The 22947-nt window shown below is 42.8% G+C and overlaps 1 protein-coding gene across 1 annotated transcript; it reads right to left on the bottom strand.

The window, feature by feature from the left end:
• Positions 1-160: 160 nt before the first annotated feature.
• Positions 161-22287, bottom strand: LOC139557675 (junctophilin-2-like). The gene is made up of 6 exons (XM_071372764.1): positions 21778-22287; positions 18341-19175; positions 6463-6581; positions 2326-3242; positions 1126-1222; positions 161-871 (listed from the first exon to the last, which is right to left on the bottom strand). Exons 1-5 carry the CDS (start codon positions 22154-22156, stop codon positions 1142-1144), a joined length of 2331 nt encoding a protein of 776 aa, XP_071228865.1. The 5' UTR covers positions 22157-22287; the 3' UTR covers positions 161-871; positions 1126-1141.
• Between the last annotated feature and the right edge of the window lie 660 nt (positions 22288-22947).

Here is a 22947-nt window from a genome sequence, read left to right as displayed (position 1 = left end):
TGCCCTAACACTATACAGCTGATTCAAATGATGATTAGTTGATTATTTGAAACAGCTGTGTAGTGCTAGGGCAAAAACCAAAACGTGCACCCCTTGGTGTCCCGAGGACCAAGTTTGGGAAACGCTGATCTATCAAACTAAATTTCAAGGAAAGAATTAGTGATGGATATTCAGTTTATTTGAGATTTTCCAAGAGATTACATTTCTATAGGCAAGACATCAGTTAAATGAATATCTAATTACATAACTAATTATTTAATGACACTTAGGCTGCGTTTAGGCAGACAGCCCAATTCTGATATTTTTTTCACTAATTGGTCTCTTGACCAATCAGATCATCTAAAAAAAAAAAAAAAAAAGATCTGATGTGAAAAGATCTGATTTGATTGGTCAAAAGACCAATTAGAGGAAAAAATATCAGAATTGGGCTAACTGTGTGAACACAACCTCACCTGTCCAGTCAACAACCACTCTAATCTGTCGGTGTTAAGCCGTTTGATAGCGTAGACTTAACTTGTGTATAACATGCAACAACATCTCCAGTGTAGATACTGAAACTCACCAGTGGATCCCCCCTTTACAAGCACAGTGTCCATTCAGACCCTCTTCCTGACATTCAGATTCATTGATGTCCTGTAGTCTCGATTCATATGGATTCATATGTCCTTCAATTCGGCTCCAGATATTCCAAGACTGAAAATCAGTTTGGCCTCAAAGAGCCTCAACACAGTCACAAGAGGCTGTGTGTGGAGAAGCTGTTGTCAGTTTCCTTCCATATAAGGCTTGAATTTCTTGGTAGTCTCTTTGTTCTGGATGATCCTTGCTTAAAAATGTGGGCAATCTTACCTCAACACCAATGCAAGCGGTTGACCTGTGGCGAAAAGTTCAAGCAGACAAAACAAATTTGAAGACAAGTTAATATGTCTCATCAACATTATCACATTGAAGTACCTCAGAGTCAAAACAGTAACTTTTGGTGTAATCAGATCAAACAGACATTTCCTTACATGTTGCAAGGGTAAGAAGTTGAGCGCCATTGTGTTTTGACTGCTTGAAACAAAAGCAACAGGTGCCTTCAGTGTATATCTGTAACTGGCAGGACAGTCAGAGAGCTGTGTTAGTTACCTGGGTCGACAGAGTTTCATGACAAGATGTGTACGAAGAGAATGGCCAGGCCAATGTTGAGCAGAATCACCATGGTTATCATGATGGTGTTCGGACCCTGCAAAAGAGAGAGTAGATATATTTAATGTTTTATTTAACCTTTATTTACACAGGTTTATCATGTTGTGATAAATTCTGCAAGACAGACCTGTTCAAGATAGTAGCAGTCAAGATAGCAGCAGATGTTGTTAGAACAATGAATATGCCGGTAAAGTACTTTTAAACTCCTATAGATCTATAAAACATCAGCAATATGAATGGGATGAACAAAAATCTCAATGATCCTTATGGTAACATTTTACAATGAAGCTGCATCTATTCCTGTGTAGCAATTCTGTAATGACTCTAGTAAGAACATTTTTTAAATGTGGTGACGGGGAGAGAAGCTGCTGCATTATAAGGAACACAATCTGTCTACATCAGCTGTGGCCGACTGGTAGGTTCTCATATGCAGTAAGCCCCTTTCAACACAGGGCTATTGGAAAACCTCCCCTAGAATACATGCCTTATAGGGCAGACTGCTTAGGGCTCACATACCAGTCAAACCCCTAGTCTGCACAGCATCTAAAATCTACATAATAATTACGAACAAACAACTGTTGCTTCTGTAAACACCTATGTAACAGTCACCTATGTTTATTTACATATTTTCATTGATGGGAATTGGTCATCTGGATGACAAAATAGGAATTTTCTTAGCTACTCAGAGCTACTGATGGTAGCTGTTGGTTGCTGGAGGAAAATGTTTGTCATGTAATCTGTTCATAATTTCACTTGTACGCTCCCAACCAGAAATGGGAGAATTGTCTTGATTGTGTTAGTCAAAAAATAAATGCTGTTTAGAATATGTACAAACATAACTAGAGGGGTAATTATTAACATAACGGAGTAGAGGAGGAGGGGAGGTTACTGAGATAGGGAGTCTGATTAGTCTGGTTTGAAGGACCAGCACCAATTGCAGTAAACAGTCTCCAGAGTAACATCATGTTACAAATTTGCACTTAGAGGAGAGAGAGGACCTACTGTATGCTATGAGTCTACTTTTAGAACTCAGGTCATGGGAGAATGTACTACAGAACATGTAAGAAGAGTCTTCATTTGACTGAATTTGTTCTCAAAACTGTTCATTACATGAGATATTAATTGCTTGAATTGCCTTACCTGCTCAAATTCATCTAGCTCTGTAACTTCACTTGTACCTGGGCTCTTTACCATGTTCTTCATCAGCTTGGCCTCCGCTTTGGGTTCAACCTTAGGTGCTGGTTTGGGTGCAGGTGTGGCAGGTTTGGAAGCCGGACTGGCCTCTCGTTTTGGCGATGGCTTGGGTGACGGCGATGGCTTGGGTGACACTTTATTAACAGACTGAGCGCTGGACCCTGGTTTGCTCTCAGATACAGTGGACACTGGTCGTTCATTGACCGACTCTGTTCTTTGTTTGGGCTCTGCCTCATTAAGCTCGGGGGTGACGGCAGCTTTGGAAGACTCTTTGGAGGCGGGATGAGGGGGTGGGACTTCTTCTTCTGAGTAGGTGACACTGGTCCTTACCAAGGGAGTAGCGTCGGACACTTTAGCATCAGAGATCGTCTTCTCCAGGGGCTTGATCTCCAGGTCGGAGCCCTGCTCTATCTTGTTGCTCAGGCGGCTGGAGGCGCGGGAGTTCCCCCGGCTGCTAATGGGGGCAGAAGTGGGGCACTCTTCAGGGGGAGCAGTGGCAGGGGCGGAAGTGGTGGTGGCCACATTGGACGAGGGGGTGGTGGGTCGGCTGTTGGTTCTGCTGTTGGGACGGCTGCTCCCCCGACTTCCACCACCTTTGTCCCCGTTCCAGCCAGCAGGGCCGAGCAGATGGGAGTCCTCTTTGCTGATGCTGCCCTGTTTGGAGTGCCTGGATGCTGGAGGGGTGATGGCCGGGCTGGGGGAGGGTGTGCAGGCTGGAGTGGAGCCAGGCCTGTCGTGCAGCATTGGGCTTTCAGCAGGTGTCAGTGGCTGCTCTGCTAACAGTTGCTCATGCATTATAGGGTCTGTGTGCTCATTGGCCTCTGAGATCTCCTGTAATGCTCTCTTTTTCATGTACTCTGGGCCTGTGGAACAACATGAATAAATGTTAAGGTTGATGAGACTCTAATCTCAACAACAAGCTAACACCCTGACTAGACTGGCCACGTTGTGTGAGCGGCGAGCGTTGCAAGATAAATGTACACATACATGTTATTCAATCAAATTATCAAAACTGCTCACGGGCGTTTACGTAGCCAGGAGCGAAAATGGAACTTGGTTCTATTTGAGACGCTTGATGAGCTGCAAGTCCCGCCTCTTCCATCTACTTATTGGTTTTCACGAGCATACTAACCCACATGGGTGATTGAAAGATAAACGAGGAGAGATTAATTGAAGAAAAACAAACTAAGTTTCCTCTTTTATCTGTGGATTGTCAGAGTAGAGAGCACAACATTTTTTTGGACTCAAAATGGGTCAAAATTCTACAAAGATCCAGAAAAAAAGGACCATATACATTTCAGGTAAAATAACAAACCAAATCTCCCAGGACAAATTAGCTAGCAACAGCAAGCTAGCTAAACATCCATGAATGTTTCATGTGTGTTTCGACCTTTCCCCAAATCAATATAGTTGGTTCACAGTTGTTTTTGGTATTTTAACCTTCGTGCCATGAAAGCGTCTGGTGGGGACACACAAAATCAACATGCGCACGATGGCGCACGCGCTGTGCCAGTTTGGCCAATATGTAAGACTAGATCAGACTAGATAAAGATCAGACTAATTTGTTTAGCTAAGTGGAGACAGTGAAGGATGGATTTTCCGTAGTATCACCAAGGTCTCTATTTGAGGGGTATCACCAAGGTCTCTATTTGAGGGGTATCACCAAGGTCTCTATTTGAGGGGTATCACCAAGGTCTCTATTTGAGGGGTATCACAAGGTCTCTATTTGAGGGGTATCACAAGGTCTCTATTTGAAGGGTATCACAAGGTCTCTATTTGAGGGGTATCACCAAGGTCTCTATTTGAGGGGTATCACAAGGCCTCTATTTGAAGGGTATCACAAGGTCTCTATTTGAGAGGTATCACAAGGTCTCTATTTGAGGGGTATCACCAAGGTCTCTATTTGAGGGGTATCACAAGGTCTCTATTTGAGGGGTATCACCAAGGTCTCTATTTGAGGGGTATCACAAGGTCTCTATTTGAGGGGTATCACAAGGTCTCTATTTGAGGGGTATCACCAAGGTCTCTATTTGAAGGGTATCACAAGGTCTCTATTTGAGGGGTATCACCAAGGTCTCTATTTGAGGGGTATCACCAAGGTCTCTATTTGAGGCGTATCACAAGGTCTCTATTTGAGGGGTATCACAAGGTCTCTATTTGAAGGGTATCACAAGGTCTCTATTTGAGGGGTATCACCAAGGTCTCTATTTGAGGGGTATCACCAAGGTCTCTATTTGAGGGGTATCACAAGGTCTCTATTTGAGGGGTATCACAAGGTCTCTATTTGAGGGGTATCACCAAGGTCTCTATTTGAGGGGTATCACCAAGGTCTCTATTTGAAGGGTATCACCAAGGTCTCTATTTGAGGGGTATCACCAAGGTCTCTATTTGAGGGGTATCACAAGGTCTCTATTTGAGGGGTATCACCAAGGTCTCTATTTGAGGGGTATCACCAAGGTCTCTATTTGAGGCGTATCACAAGGTCTCTATTTGAGGGGTATCACAAGGTCTCTATTTGAGGAGTATCACAAGGTCTCTATTTGAGGGGTATCACCAAGGTCTCTATTTGAGGGGTATCACAAGGTCTCTATTTGAGGGGTATCACAAGGTCTCTATTTGAGGAGTATCACAAGGTCTCTATTTGAGGGGTATCACCAAGGTCTCTATTTGAGGGGTATCACCAAGGTCTCTATTTGAGGGGTATCACAAGGTCTCTATTTGAGGGGTATCACAAGGTCTCTATTTGAGGGGTATCACCATGGTCTCTATTTGAGGAGTATCACAAGGTCTCTATTTGAGGGGTATCACAAGGTCTCTATTTGAGGGGTATCACCAAGGTCTCTATTTGAGGGGTATCACAAGGTCTCTATTTGAGGGGTATCACAAGGTCTCTATTTGAGGGGTATCACCAAGGTCTCTATTTGTATTTGTAGCTACTCTGTCTGCTTGTAACACAGTCCAGTTCCAGTCACCCAAGGAATGTCTTGCTAGAAAACCTCATGTGGGGTGACTACAGCTGAACTGAGAAAACAGAGCAACTGCTGATCCCATAAAGATTGATTATTCATAGTTCTCATTTTCACAGTCTGATAAAAAAACATGGTACTTTAGTGGACAGCTGAATTGCAATATGCCAATCCAAACAAGTTGAGTCTGTAATATAGGCCTAATGAAATATGAACTGCTAGCTGGTTCTTGATGTACAACCTATAACATAATTCTGCATGGTAGGATTTGAAATACTGACTTGTAAGAGCCTTCTATTTACAGGCTCTGATGTAACTACTTACTATCTGACCTAAAGTGCAGGCAAGCAAACACGGACCCAGACAAAAAGACTAATAGATGGAGTGAGAAAAGATCGATCACATACTGTTGTTTAGCTCCCAATTTTTCATTCAAGAAGATCCAGGAAAATTCTTGCAGGTAGAATCTGGGAAATATTATATCCTCTAGCAATGTTTCTCCCTGTCAGCTTTGTGTGAGTGATAGTTGATGGTGGAATTCACAGTGGGGTATGCCCATTTGTACCATAAGACACAGACATTTCAGGCAGGCACTCAACAGTCAGTGACAACTTGTTATCAGTGTCTTTTTAGATCTGCTAAGCACTCCACGGTGTCCTGTGTGGGTAGAGAGTGACTGAGAGGAGAAAGAAATGCAGGGGCACACTGTGTGGCCCTAGGCCACTGACAGACCTGTAAGGAAACTGATATGATCCCTCTACCCAAGTAAGACGCTTCTTTTTTTAGACCTTCAAAGGCGACTACCCTTGCAGAGAGCCTACCTCAGCCAAGCAAAGAACAGAAACAGCAGCAAGACAGATCTTTCTATCGGTCTGTACAGCAAGATGCTAGATACCTTGAACAGGACTTTACTTCGCTTTTAAAATATTGTAATATCGTTCAATTCACTTTTCAATACTGTTCTTGAAAGTATTGCTTTACTGTTCTTCCAAGTCTTGTACAGCACTTGGCTATTGGAAGGTATGTGAGAAAGCCTGGATATCCAGGTTCTTGGGTACTGTATCTCTTGTCAGTATCATGCCCTGGATCATACAGTTGAGAAGTCCACTTCACATACCTGGCTGATAAAAGGAAGGGGACAGTTCCCTGGCCACCACCCTGGCGACGCTGGACTCCTGGTTGGAGGCCTGGGAAGCCTGATCGGCAGCATCTGACTTGGCCTTGGCATGGGTCGTCCTGCAGGGAAACAAACAAAGCCTAATTTACTCAATATCCACAAACCCAACCTAATAATGACTTACTTGACTTATTTCTTATACTCCTGATATACTATATACAGTGCATTCGGAAAGTATTCAGACCCCTAGATTTTTTCCATATTTTGTTACACTACAGACTTATTCTAAAATGGATTAAATAAATGTTTTCCCTCATCAAACTACACACAATTGTTGTCAGTTAATTAAGAACAAATTAGTATTTACAATGACGGCCTACACCAGCCAAACCCGGATGACGCTGGGCCAATTGTGCGCCGCCCTATGGGACTCCCAATCATTGCCGGTTGTGATACAGCCTGGATTCGAACCAGGGTGTCTGTAGTGAGATGCTGTGCCTTAGACCACTGCGCCACTCGGGAGCCCCAATAGAACACCCCATACATTTTTGCAAATGTATTACAAAAAACAAACAGAAATACTTTATTTACATAAGTATTCAGACCCTTTGCTATGAGACTCGAATGAGCTCAGGTGTACCCTGTTTCCACTGGTCATCCTTAAGATGTTTCTACAACTTGATTGGAGTGCACCTGTTGTAAATTAAATTGCTTGGACATGATTTGGAAAGGCACACACCTGTCTACATAAGGTCCCACAGTTGACAGTGCATGTCAAAGCAAAAAACAACCATGAGGTCGAAGGAATTGTCCGTAGAGCTCCGAGACAGGATTGTGTCAAGTCACAGACCTGGGGAAGGGTACCGAAACATTTCAAAACATTGAAGGTCCCCAAGAACACAGTGGCCTCCATAATTCTTAAATGGAAGAAGTTTGGAACCACCAAGACTCTTCCTAGACCTGGCCGCCTGGCCAAACTGCGCAATCGGGGGAGAAAGGCCTTGGTCAGGGAGGTGACCATGAACCCAATGGTCACTCTGACAGAGCTCCAGAGATCCTCTGTGGAGATGGGAGAACCTTCCAGAATGACACCCATCTCTGCAGCACTCCACCAATCAGGCCTTTATGGAAGCCAGTCCTCAGCTTGGAGTTTGCCAAAAGGTACCTAAAGCACTCTTAGACCATGAGAAACAAGATTCTCTGGTCTGATGAAACCAAGATTGAAGTCTTTGGCCTGAATGGCAAGCATCACGTGTGGAGGAAACCTGGCACCATCCCTACGGTGAAGCATGGTGGTGGCAGCATCATGCTGTGGGGATGTTTTTCAGCAGCAGAGATGGGGAGACTAGTTAGGATCGAGGCAAAGATGAATGGAGCAAAGTACAGAGAGATCATTGATGAAAACCTGCTCTAGAGCGCTCAGGACCTCAGACTGGGGCGAAGGTTAACCTTCCAACAGGACAACGACCCTAAGCACACAGCCAAGACAATGCAGGAGTGTCTCTGAATGTCCTTGACTGGCCCAGCCAGAGCCCAGACTTGAACCCAATCAATATCTCTGGAGAGACCTGAAAATAGCTGTGCAGTGATACTCCCCATCCAACTTGACAGAGCTTGAGAGGAACTGCAAAGAAGAATGGGAGAAACTCCCCCAAATACAGGTGTGCCAAGCTTGTGGCGTCATACCCAAGAAAACTCGAGCCTGTAATCACTGCCAAAAGTACATCAACATAGTACTGAGTTAAGGTTCTGAATACTTCTGTAAATGTGATATTTCCATTTTTTATTTGTAATACATTTGCACAATTTCTAAAGAACATTTTTTTCTTTGTAATTCTGGGGTATTGTGTGTAGATTGATGAGATTTAAAAAATAAAATCCATTTTATAATAAGGCTGTAAACGTAACAAAATGTGGGGTCTGAATACTTTCCGAATGCACTGTATATATACCTTTTTTTTTTTACATCACATAAATGTTTGGGGTGAAAAACAACATGTTACAAAGAAAAATACATTGAACAAATATTTGTAATTACTTTTTATTGTATTTGCACTGTATTGGCCATTAGGACTCAGATGATGGTAATTATGAAACATTTAGTAATACAGTAAATGGGGACAGTGGGTATAAAACATAGTTAGAGCATCCTGATTTCCACTACAGAGGACATGTATTAACAAGCTTTTATTAAGCTCTTATTTAATGTGAAAAAATTATTACACTACTCTAAAAACTCACCAAACTATTCCTGAGATATTTACCCATTAGAAACAATTTTACTCACAAAATTAATAATTACACACGGTGACACCCCACATATGAAATATCTTTGAAAAGACCAGAATATCCTCTCTAAAAGGTGCACAGTGGCATGTGTGGCTTTAGAGTTATGGACCAAAAACAAATGTCCCCTAGACAGGACAGAAATGTATTGCTGGGTCTCAAGAGGTTATAGCTCCTAGCGGAGCAAAGGACCACAAAAGTGCATCTTTAGTGAACCCTGTCTGTTAAACATTACAATGGCTAAATCTGTAGCTACTTACGTCATCGTGATCAAATATTAAAATATTGAAATAAACAGATCTGACCTAAAAGCTGAAATATTGTTAATCAGATTTTGATCATTGATCATGACAATTGTCTGTGAAAATGATTGGGATATTCTGCTACCCTTTCACTAGGTTTTAGGTGATCACTGTTGCCATTGCAAACCCAAGCACCCCATAGACCTCATTCCCCTCCTATTTATTTGCAAAGATACTTTGGCTGGACTATAAAAAGCAAAGAGAACATTCCCAACACTTAAGTCTGTTCCCATGCCTTATAGCCAGCTAGCCCTTTAGTCCAAGAGATGAATACTGATACGAACCAAAAACTCAGGGGTTGTGCTGTAAGAACCAACGTTACTGTAACAATCCAAAACCAGACTCAGATGGACCAAAATACTACAGAGATTATTGTTTACAATATTTCATCTTTAAAAACATATTTTATAGGGCTGTTGTGTGGAGTTGAGTTGGTTGCATGGTTTATTATTAGTATTAGCTGGAGAGGGTGTCCTATTCTGCCGTTGGAGAACTGGAACAGAAATAAATGACTCTTTAACACCTCAACCCAGACAACGAGATACCGCCAGGGGACGTTATCCTGTATGTTATATTCACAGAAGTATTAGTTTATCATGTGAATTTATTAATTAAGTTATTTCTTAACTAGAATACTGTATAAGAGGCAAATGCAATAAATTAACATTCCCAGTCTGCTGGTACTCCATTAAAAAAGTTGACATATTTGCTGTGTACTACTTTAAAAATAAATAAAATGCATATACAGTATATTGTGTCTGCACAATGTGTCTGTGTGGCATAATGGCTACATAATATTGAATTAAATAAATGTATATCAAATGTTGGACCTTGACAGCACTTCAAGATGTATACTGTATTTAAACATAATCTACAGAGACTCCTCCTCCTGCCCAACACTTTCTCTTCTATTTTTCTCTGGTTACCTCACAGGGTTATTATAAACCACTCGTGAAGGAGTGAGTGTGTTATTATAAACCCTAGTGAAGGAGTGAGTATGTTATTATAAACCCTAGTGAAGGAGTGAGTGTGTTCGGGGTTCAATGCTACTGATATCTACCCCAGGCTTACTGATTGTGATGACTCCGTGAATACTTGACATACTGTAACGTTACACTGGGACTTTAAATAGATCCATCCACTTGAAGACTTTGAGGGGTAGGCAGCACCATAGAGATCCAACCTGGACTCAGGGGTAGATGTAACATAGTAAATGTAAATCCAGGACATTACAATTAGTCTGATATTTCACTTTTCATTTGGTATGTATTAATTGGTGGCTGTCCATCATCCATTTCATATGAAATGTTTAATACAAATTACAACTTGTATTATATTATATGTTACGAATTGCAATTAGTACAATATGTTACGAATTTGCAAAACAATTCCAATTTCTTGTGGCTAATAGCTAGGTGGCTAGATGGCTTATGTTAGCTAGGTGGCTAACATTAGCAAGGCTAGGAGTTAGGGTTAGGGGTTAAAGTTACAGTGAAGGTTACAGTTCATATTAGGGTTAGGTTAAAGGGGAAGGGTTAGCTAACATGGTAAGTAGTTGCAAAGTAGCTTAAAAGTAGTAAGTAGTTGCAAAGTAGCTAAAATGCTAAAGTTGTCCGTGATGAGATTCGAACACGCAACCTTTGGGTTGTTAGACATTTGCGCTATACCCTCACCCATCCAAGCCGACCAACCACCCTTAACCATACCAAACACAACATTCAAATTTGAGTGTCCTGGATTGACTTTACTATGTTACATCTAGTCTATGAGACCAGGTTGAGAGATCCTATTAAATTACTAGAGGGACTATGTCATAAACCCTCAAAGTTCCAGAATGGTCCAAAAATTCTAGTATTCTAATTCCTAATTATGTGGAAGCACTTCCCCAACAGAATAGTTACGTTGAGGAGGCTGAGAATCCCTGTCTTTATATAGTACAGTAGATCAACAACTGTCTGCTCTTAAGTCAACAATCCCTCTTTTAAAGGCTTCTTCACTGTTTCTTATACAGTAGTCTCAGACACGCTGAAGTCTTGATAAAACGGCAAACAGAGAGGCAGAGAGTTTGTTCGGTTGAACAGCTGACAAGCCCATCTGCAGTGTACAAGTTTATGAACTAGGATATGACGTATCTTAATATAAAACAAACTCTTGAACACTAAAACTCAAAATGAATACTTAAACAAATTCAATTCTTCTAGACTAGAATGGCAGTTATAGCAGTGTAGCGTTATAACAGTATAGTGAGTGTAGTGGGACTTCAATGAACATACAGTATATACCTAAAATGTAAACAGTTGACAGATACGACAGGCTCCTTCAAGGAATACATAACAAACACGACCTGGTGTGTAGTGTTTAGAGGTTCCTAAAATGGCCGTTCTGTTGGGTTGCCAGGCATTGCTGTGCCTTTCTGTGGGAGTAGTGTCATGACAGATGGTGCTTCTTGACTACCTGCAGTACTCCTCACAGTCCTCTTAGATAGCTTGTAAAGTAAACCATCAGTGTAGGCCCTGATCCCAGATCTGTTTGTGTGAAGTGAACCGACGAGGAGAGGGCCACCAATGCTAGTATATTGCTTCTGAACTACTGATGGTAGCCTTGTTCCAGATCTGTTTGTGCTATTTAGCCAACTCCTATGGTTCGGTAATAACCATAGGAATTGGCAAGAAAGACAGCACAAACAGTTCTGGGACCAGCCTGCACTGGTGGTTTTACGTAGCCTGGTCACAGATCTGTTTGTGCTGTATAGCCAGCTCCTATTGCACGACAATGACCATAGGAGTTGGCAAGACAGCACAAACAGATCTGGGCCCAGGCTACAGAATTATCAGTGCTCACTGCTCCTGAACCAAGGCAGTTTTACCACACATAGTGGTCCTCTACTCATTGGTTCACTTCAAAAAGTTTGTTGAACAAAGTCTGTGAAGCTGCAACCTAAATACCTATGCACTATTCTGAGGGCAAGAGGCCAGTGAAAGCAAGACACTGAGTCGGTCGTCACAAACTTGTCATAGACAGAAATATTCCTCAGCACCTCCCCCCCATCCTCAGACGATCCTGCAGGTGAAGAAGCCGGATGTGGAGGTCCTGGGCTGGTGTGGTCTGCGATTGTGAGGCCTGTTCCCTGGCAAAAGCTCTGTTGGACATTCCTGTAGTCAGCATGCCAATTGCACACTCCCTCAAAACTTGATACATCTGTGGCATTGTGATACATCTGTGACATCTGTGGCAAAACTGCACATTTTAGTGTGGCCTTTAATTTCCCCCAGCACAAGGTGTGCCTGTGTAATGATCGTGCTGTTTAATCAGCTTCTTGGTATGCCACACCTGTCAGGTGGATGGATTATTTTGGGAAAGGAGATCACTAACAGGGATGTAAACAAATTTGTGCACAACATTTGAGAGAAATAAGCTTTTTGTGTGTATGGAAAATTTCAGGTATCTTTTATTTCAGCTAATGAAACATGGGACCAACACTTCACATGTTGCGTTTACATTTTTGTTCAGTATATATTTTTAAACATTCACATAAAGCTAGCTTGACATTCATTTGAAAAATAATAGCTAATGTAATTTTCCTTAAAAAGCCTTCATTAGCCATGACTATCCCTGGACATTACATTTAGGTCAGTCTGCTTTTCGTCATGCTACAGCTCAGACTTCACACGACAGTCACAGATACTCTGTCATTGTGCCTGTCACTGGAGCTCTGCAGATGAGTGAGGTCCTGAACTTATGCCAGTGGGAGGGTTTTATAGTACTACTAGCAGTATGGATGTGCTAGTTGACTGAGCAGTCAAGTGATACAGTATCTGTTTGTTGTTCTGGGTGAAAGGACACCAACATTAGACTTTCATTACCTCTTCTGATTTGAAACAATGTAAACATGAGAACTGCTGACAATGTAGTCAGGTAAAAGTTTGTCTCATTACTTTACAGTTTTCAGCATCACATTAATTCTGACAATAGACATTCAATGTACTCTAAATGGGTTTTGAGGGAGTGTACATACAGTACAACGGTTAGAATAGACAGTGTTATCCCAAACACTCATATTTACTAATCATATGATTGGCTGCATTGAGGCAAAACCCACTGGGCACATGTGGGAAATGTCACCATGTCATTAGATGAAGTTTAAAAGTGAAAAAAATACGAAATGCCCTTACGTTGATGATTTTTTTACAAAAACAATCAGTTTCCCACTTGATTCAATATCATCACGGTGAATTATTTGGATTAAATGACATAGAAACAATGTTGATTCAACAGTGGGAATGTACATGCCAAACTCTTACCTCCACTGCTCTAGTATCCATGAGGTGTTGCTAGGCTACTGACTGCCCTAGTATCCATGATGTGTTGCCTGTCCGCTAGGCTACTGACTGCTCTAGAATCCATGATGTGTTGCTAGGCTATTGACTGTCCTAGTATCCATGATCTGTCGCCTGTCGGCTAGGCTACTGACTGTCCTAGTATCCATGATGTGTTGCTAGGCTACTGACTGCCCTAGTATCCATGATATGTTGCTAGGCTACTGACTGTCCTAGTATCCATGATGTGTCGCCTGTTCGCTAGGCTACTGACTGCTCTAGTATACATGATGTGTTGCTAGGCTACTGATTGTCCTAGCATCCATGATGTGTCGCCTGTCCGCTAGGCTACTGACTGACCTAGTATCCATGATGTGTTGCTAGGCTACTGACTGCTCTAATTTACATGATGTGTCGCCTGTCCGCTAGGCTGCTGACTGCTCTAGTATACATGATGTGTTGCTAGGCTACTGACTGTCCTAGCATCCATGATGTGTCGCCTGTCCGCTAGGCTACTGACTGCCCTAGTATCCATGTGTTGCTAGGCTACTGACTGCTCTAATTTCCATGATGTGTCGCCTGTCCGCTAGGCTGCTGACTGCTCTAGTATACATGATGTGTTGCTAGGCTACTGACTGTCCTAGCATCCATGACGTGTCGCCTGTCCGCTAGGCTACTGACTGCTCTCGTATCCATGATGTGTTGCTTGGCTACTGACTGCTCTCGTATCCATGATGTGTTGCTAGGCTACTGACTGCTCTAGTATCCATGATGTGTTGCTAGGCTACTGACTGCTCTAGTACACATGATGTGTTGCTAGGCTACTGACTGCTCTAGTATACATGATGTGTTGCTAGGCTACTGACTGCCCTAGTATCCATGAAGTGTCGCCTGTCCGCTAGGCTACTGACTGCCCTAGTATCCATGATGTGTTGCTAGGCTACTGACTGCTCTAGTATCCATGATGTGTTGCTTGGCTACTGACTGCTCTAGTATCCATGATGTGTTGCTCGGCTACTGACTGCTCTAGTATCCATGATGTGTTGCTCGGCTACTGACTGCTCTAGTATCCATGATGTGTTGCTCGGCTACTGACTGCTCTAGTATCCATGATGTGTTGCTCGGCTACTGACTGCTCTAGTGTCCATGATGTGTTGCCTGTCCGCCAGGCTACTAACTGCTGTAGTGTCCATGATGTGTTGCTTGCAGACCTGGGTTTAAACACTATTTGAAATTGTTAAAATACTTTTATTGATTGCTTTAGCCTGCCTGCAATGTCAGATAGGTGAGGTTTGTATTGCGCCAGGCAAGCTCATTTAAGCCCAGCTACAGTACTTGAAATTATGTCAAATACTATTTAAACCCAGGTCTGGTTTCTTGTCTGCTAGATACCAGTCAGTAAGTTCTAAAACCTATTTGAAAGCCTTGTCACTGCATGGGGACTGGTTAGCAAACTGTTCCAACAGACCACAAAGTTGTCTTCAGGTTTAGTTGAGGATACTAACACCATAAACATAGTACATTTTTAGGTCTTAAGAAGCAAGCCTGTAGTCATTCAAGTAAGCAAGACTTGGTTGTTTAATTCATTGATGAGCTGTTTTACAGATGTACTACTTCTACAGTAAACTATGATGTGACGTTACTAGTCTACCGTGTCAGACAGAGCGTAGACTATTTAGCAGAGAAAACATCCTTTGGCTGTGGCTGACTGTGACTGGGCAGGAAAGATGAAGGAAGACGGGAGAGCAACAGCAATCAGCTGTTGCCTGCATTCCCTTGTGATTGTGATACAGCAACAGTGTGTGCCTGCCCTTATTTAGCCAGCCAGTCAGGGCTCCAATTTGTACTGAGTACTGACACTAGGCCTTTCTTTCTCTGTGCGTCATTTACACCCAGACAGTCCCAGACAGCCGTGGCCTCTTCTACCTTCAGATACTCTGAAGAGACTCAGCCCACATCAGACACACACACGTGCGCACACACAATACCAGGGACAACTCAAAATATTAACTAAAAGTCAGGGCAGGGAGGCATGGGGGCAGAGAGGGAGCATTAACTAACCTAACCTGCGGGCGGCTGAGTGTCTCAATAAACCAACCACGTCTCAAAGCATTTCTTATAAATCTGTACGTAAATTCCAGACACTCCATTTAGTATGATATGTTACATTTCGTATGGTATGTATTAATTTGTGAATGTCCATCATCCATTTCGTATGATATGTTCTGAAATTTCAATTTGTACAATATGTTACGAATTGCAATTTGCACAATATGTTACGAATTTGCAAACGTACAATTTGTTACAAATTTGCAAAACGTATGATATGTTACGAATTCCAATTTGTTGTGACTAACATTAGCTAGATGGCTAATGCTAACATTAGCTTGCTGGCTAACATTAGCTAGGCTAGGGCTTAGGGTTAAGGTTAGGGTTAATGTTAGGAGTTAGGTTAAAGGGTTAAGGTTAGGGGAAGGGTTAGCTGAAAGGGTTAAGGTTAGGATTAGGGTTAGCTAACATGCTAAGTAGTTGTAAAGTAGCTAAGAAGTAGTAAGTAGTTCAAAAGTTGCAAATGAGCTAAAATACAAAAGTTGTCTGTGATGAGATTCGAACACCCAACCTTTGGGTTGCTAGCCGTTCGCATTATACGCCCACCCATCCACTCCGACCAACCACACTCATTTTTGCCTTAAGTAAACTGCTGTCTTATGTAACCATACCAAACGTAACATATCTTAGTAATTTGACTGTCCCGGATTTACATTTACTATGATACGTCTATACTATGAGACTAGGCTGAATAAATAGGTTGTATTTATAAACCCCTGACTTAATCACAATGGCTGCTGGTTGTTTGGCCTCTGGCACCTTGGCTGTTGCCTGTGCAGTGGACAGGGAGCACTGCTGCTCTGCTGTCAGGGACATGGTTCACGTCATGCAAAAGGATACCATCCTGGCTAGCTGCCCTGCCCTGTTCTCCACCCCACAACAACAGAGCAGAATGCTTCAATGGAAAACTCCTCTGGATATACGGGTGATTCAATCACTTCCCGGTTCTATTTCTAGAATACAAGTGACAATCTTCTCATGACTGTTTCCAGAGTAGCAATATGATTAAGTAGAATTATACATTTTTTCATCACTATTGCATTACTGGCTGTTGGAGATTCTGGGTACCACTAAAATGAGCTGGATGTATGGGACAATCAGATTTGACCTCATCCATTGATGAAAAAGTCAAGAGACCAGACAGGTTATAACCACTGTGGTGTCCTTAATCCACTAAGTGTCGGTTTCCACAGTAAGTCCTCAAAAGGCTTCTGGTTGTTTCAGATGTCTATTCATGGAGTCTTCGGGACTAGGCCTGTCTAGAAGATAATGTAGCTGAGCCTTAAAACAATACAAAACACGTTTGGCCCATAATTCTTGTAATACTGCTTGTCTCTGTGGTAAAATATTTAGATTTCCATCTGTCTAGGAGTCAGCACAGGATCTGCAGTTCATCAGCCTGAGTATGTGTCTCAAATGGCAACCTATTCCCAATGTAAGTGCACTAATTTTGACCAGAGCCCTATGGGCCCTGGTGAAAAGTAGTGCACTATAAAGGCAATAGGGTGACATTTGGGATGTAAACCTACTGTTGTAAACACAGGGCTTATTTCAGGTGCTGCTGTGGCTTACAGTAGATCTAAAAGCTGCTGCCTTCTATGGTGAGGCACGAAATAAACTTCTGTCATCTTGAAAGTCAGCGACTGGGTTTCTCTGTGTTGGTAGCCTAAGCATGTATGGACAAATAAGGTCTAGCCGGCCTACAGTAAACAAAGAACAAAATCATATTCTGATATCAAAACTTAATTGTAAAGAGACGTCTCAGAGATTTCCTTCCCTATCAGTTTAAGAAAATAGGGGAGTCTCAACCAACACCCTCTCTCAAAAGTGTACTGTATCAATATAAATTGAAGTGCACTGCAGATAATGATTTCCTGCCACAATGCCTAACATCACACACAAATGACAGAGGTAAGAGGGATGTCACATAATCAATCAGACTTTGGTGTAATGGTGACGTGGGCCTTTATCTAAAAAGTATGTTTGGTTCCCTGAGATCCCCCTTACCTTGCCAAGGGGGCTTCACAATAAACTGAAACCATGGCATTGCTTGCGCTGTCGAACTTGACATTGATTTCTGTGTGACATGGCTGACTTTGCCCCATACACTGCAGGAAGAGAATGGCCTTCGTGGTTTGAGGCACTGTGCTGTCAACGAACAGTGGTGCCAATTTGTCAAGGAACAACCTTCTACTACAATGGTTGCCCTCTGTATAGCACACAAGAGAAGCAGAAAAAATAGCTGCAGAAGACTTTCAAATAAGACTAGATGAGACAGGGTGGCACACAGACATCGTCCTTTTCTCTTCAGTCTGTTACAAGCTGTATATAATGACTCCACACAGAAGAAGTAACTTTTTTCTCTCTGTCTTCTATGACTCCTATTGTGACCACAGCCAGAGAAATCACAGGAACAACACCTGCAACTGCTGAACCTGATCTAACTCAATGGCGTCTTTATTTGCCATCATCAACCTATTTTTACCATTCAGTGCCATACAGTAGCCCTCCTGTCCATGTACTGTTATGCAGAGGTAGGCATCAGTGTCTAAAACACTGAACATTGACATTGAAGCAGAGCCTTGCTCTTGTGGGTGCATTTCTTGGTGAATTGCTAAAAGGAATAGTGGGAGGAAAGGCATAGTGTGAGTTGTTATAGAGAAGAAATGTGGTGTACTTGAAGGATTTTAAAAGTATTCTTTTTTAAGAAGGAAAGTGATTATACATAGACAATAAATATTTATAATACAATGGGTTGAATGAGTGTGAGTGTTATTTTGGTGCTACTGAAGTGTTACTGAAAATGTGTCTGATCATGATCACCTAGTCTATCCCAGTAATGAATATGCATGGTCTTTTCCATACCTGGAGGCAGCGATCTCTGCTTTCTGTTTGGCGATGGCCGCCGCCCGCTGAGCTCCCTCCACACTGCGCTCCACTTTCTGCCTGATCTTGCTGCCCTTCAGTTGGATAACCCTCTTCTTCATGGCCTTCACCAGCATGTTGTTCATATACTTTCCTTCCTCCTTCCCTCCTTCCGCAAAGGTGGTGCATCCATAGCCGTGTCGCTGGTTGTCCAGCCATTCGCCTTCATACTTTAGCCCACTGGAACGTTCGCTTATTCCATAGCCTGAACGCTTGTCGTTCTTCCACTCCCCCATGTATACCTCTGTGGTGGTGGCATCGATGTCGGCCTCCACAGGGGGGAAATCCTCTGCCCCGGCTAGGCTCTCATCTCCCAGACTGATGGTGGAGTTGGCATCACTGGCCACATCGCTGGCTGCTGAACTCAACGCTGACTCGCTCCTCGCTCCCAGGAAGCTTAGCTTACTCCTCACGCTGGATAAGGAAGTACGGGAGTCAGACTTCTTCAGTTTCCCCAGGAGAGACCCCCTTCGGAACAGGCCCTTCTTCTTGGGCTTGACGGCGTCTGGGTCCACCTGGAGCGTGAGGGCGAAGCCACCCCGGGAGGGTCCCAGCTGGGTGGGTGTGGTGACTCGGGCCTCCTGGCCGGCGGCGTTGGTGGCAATGATGACGGGGACGTCCTGCTGGAGCAGAGTGCCATTACTTTGCTCACTGCGGAGGGATGTGAGGGAAGTGCGGAGAGGGGAGCGAACCACCGCCGCCATGCCGTAAGGCACGCTCTGACGTACTCCGTACCCGTGTCGCATGCCGCCAGTAAATTGGCCCTGAAATGTGCCTGGAAAGACAAGAGAGGGAATTGATAGATATGTTAACATCTGGAGAAATAGCCAATAAAATATTAAGCTTTGCCGTCCTCTGATTTGATTGAAAATGTTTGGGCTAGCTGTTTAACTCACACCAAATGATCACCCTTATATAATTGCAAGCACTTCAACAGTGAGACAAGACGAGTGGTTTTGTTTTGAAAGTAAAATAAAGTAACCAGAACTTTTTCCTGCACTGTGAAGTGCATTGGCATAGTCAGCCTATACGGTTTGACACAGTAGGTATCATACACTGAACTAAAATATAAACACATGTAAAGTGTTTCATGAGCTGAAATAAAAGATCCCAGAAATGTTCCATATGCACACATTTTTCTTTCTTCAAATTTTGTGCACGCATTTGTTTACATCCCTGTTAATGAGCATTTCTCTTTTGACAAGATAATTCACCCACCTGACAGATGTGGCATATCAAGAAGCTGATTAAACAGCATGATCATTACACAGCACCTTGTGCTGGGGACAATAAAAGCACACTCTAAAATGTGCAGTTTTGTCACACAACACAATGCCACAGATGTCTCAAGTTTTGAGGGAGCATGCAATTGGCATGCTGACAGCAGGAATGCCCACCAGAGCTGTTGCCAGATAATTTAATGTTAATTTCTACCATAAACCGCCTCCAATATCGTTTTAGAGAATTTGGCAGTATGTCCAAGTGGCCTCACAACGGCAGACCACGTGTATGGCGTTGTGTGGGCGAGCGGCTTGCTGATGTCAATGTTGTGAACAGACTGCCCCATGGTAGTGGTGGGGTTATAGTATGGGCAGGCATAAGCTACAGACAACAACCACAACTGCATTTTATCTATAGCAATTTAAATGCACAGAGATACCGTGACAAGATTCTGAGGCCCATTGTCGTGCCATTCATCTGCCGCCATCACCTCATGTTTTATCATGATAATGCATGGCCCCATGTCACAAGGATCTGTACACAATTCCTGGAAGCTGGAAATGTCCCAGTTCTTCCATGGCCTGCATACTCACCAGAAATGTCACACATTGAGCATTTTGGGATGCTCTGGATCAACATGTACGACATCCTGTTCCAGTTCCCGCCAATATCCAGTAACTTTGCACAGCCGTTGAAGAGGAGTGGGACAACATTCCACAGGCCACAATCAACAGACTGATCAACTCTATGCGAAGGAGATGTGTTGCGCTGCATGAGGTGGTCACATCAGATACTGACTGGTTGTCTGATCCACACACGTACCTTTTTTTTTTTTTAAGATATCTGCGACCAACAAATCCATAGATTAGGGCCTCATGAATTTATTTCAATTGACTGATTTCCTTATATGAACTGTATCTCAGTAAAATCTTTGAAATTGTTGCATGTTGTGTTTATATTTTTGTTCAGGGTAGTTGGAAAGTCTGTAGTTCAACTAAAGTTATTAATGTGACTCAAACTAATCATGGGTCTCTCATGCAAAATCAGACATGTGTCTGGATGCCATCGGCTGTAGCTATAGCTAGGCCGTCTGCTGGGCTATTATTGCTTCCTGACACATGGTGTCAGAACCTCTCAATCATCCAATCAAAAGGGCCCAAAACTGATGAGTCAGCTACTGAGGGCATCAGGGGCTTGAAACAGACAGCAATGCCACCAATATCATTGGTGTGATCTCTCAGCAGGTTCAAGTGTAGTGCCAGTATGAGGACAATATAGCTTGGTCCTAGATCTCTACTGTATGTGTGTTTGCCAACTCCTCTGACTATTAGTTCATTCAACAGTAGAGCAATCAGTGTTTCTCCTTCTGTTCCTTTCATTTACTCTCACCGGTTCTTTGGGGCCCATTAAATGTCTCAGATTAGGAGTGCAGTTTTTCCTTTTAGCTCATAATGAATACAATTACATAGACAGTGGGGGACCTGATTCTAGATCAGCACTTTTACTCTAGGCCCATGACTTCTTGTGTGTGTGTTTGAAGGGGTGTTCGTTTGTGTGACAGCAATTGAAACAATAACTTCCACATAAAAACACAGCTTAACTACCCACAACATAGCACACACTTTTGTATGGACACACACTGCTAATGTGCCATCCGCTGCCACTATCGTTTGGCAAGAGGCCCTTAGGAATGGGCAAGATCCCAATAGACCATCTGCAGCAACACTTGGGTTCCTCTTCTTGGTTCACTGCTGCAAGCTTGAGTCACTCATTCTCTCATAAAACACCCAAATGGAACATTAGTATTGTACTGTAGTGTATAGCACACTGTGCTTTGTTGATAATCACTCATATTCCTGCTCTTATATTCTCAGCTGCACCTGGATATATCAGCATAAACCAAAATTGCATACCTGTCCTACGTAATTAACTACCACTACCCTTTACCTTCTTCAAATGTTAAATGTCAGGTATGACAAATGTCAATGAGGCTAATAGATGTGCTATTGTTATTACACAGTTATTACATATTACAAATGCAACATTCCCATGTTGTGTCTAGGAAGTACATGATGTGTCTAGGAAGTACATGATGTGTGTAGGAAGTACTCCACCAGATTCAGGACAACATATAAATAAAGGAATAAAAAACATACCACCATCAGCATAGGTCTCTGTGCCATATCCATCTTGCAATCCGTTATTCCACGTTCCTTCATACTTCGCCCCACTACCAACACTCAGCCTCAAGCCATATCTCCCCTTGAAGCCATGAGTCCATTCTCCCTTGTAAACCCAATGTCCTTTAGTCTCAACTCCTAGACCATGGCGCTTCCCTTGCGACCAGAAGCCTTCATAGGCGTTTCCGCTTGGCCAGGTGTAGACTCCAACCACCTCAAACCCGTAATTCCAGGAGCCGGAGAACTCGCCCTGTCCTTTAGGTCCGGTGCAGATCCCATGCCCATGGGCTTTGCCACCTTCCCAACCACCACAATAAGCTCCACCATCATCAAATTCAAAACGACCTCCACTCATACCTTCCCTTCTGTGACTGCAGACAAAAAAAAAGAGTTTTAAAGGCGGAGTCAAATCAATGACTTTTTGAAAATCTTGGTCAAGATAAAATATCTTCTGTCAGAATGGGTCCGCCTTCACCTGTCATATAAAACGATTTAAGAGATCCTTGACACTGTGTTTAGAATATATGTTCTTTGTATTGTTCTTGAATATTTTGGGGGTATTTTCCATGTAGCCTTGCACTCTATAGACACTTCAAATCAATTTGTTTCAGGCGCGCATTTTAGTCTACTTAATTATCTCTTATTCCCTTTGATTATTTCAGTACTCTTCTTCTGTTGATCGCTGTTCGATTTCAGAGTCATGAACTTCATAAAGGCTCTGTGCTGACTGAGTAAGATTTGTTACGGTTGTTTTCCCCCCAGAGGTAAAACTAATATGCGATTATTTAGTTGAACTGTTTTTGGATGTCTTCTTTTTTCTGGTTGAGCCAGGGATCTTGCATGGCTTTCCAAGGTGGCCATAGAAAAGCCCCTTTCCCTGTCCCTGCCTCCCCTCACTGGCGCTGCTATCACCAAACAGTTGGTGCTATTGGAAATGTTTTAGCAGACCTAACAAGGCGACCAGATCCACACACACTGTTCCAAAAATACAACCCAATCCTTACGCTGCTGCAAGGAGTGATGCCAGATCACTTGCCACTTCGGGGTTGGGCGTGCATATGGTCTATCTACAGTCACATACTCTAATCTAGTGCATTTAAAATAGGCCCCAATCTTCTATTTAACGCGTCAACCAATTGTGCACCA

Source organism: Salvelinus alpinus, chromosome 28 (assembly GCF_045679555.1).
Source record: "Salvelinus alpinus chromosome 28, SLU_Salpinus.1, whole genome shotgun sequence".
NCBI lineage: Eukaryota > Metazoa > Chordata > Actinopteri > Salmoniformes > Salmonidae > Salvelinus > Salvelinus alpinus.
Note: the sequence above shows the minus strand (reverse complement) of the source record. Positions and strands in the feature narration are given on the sequence as shown.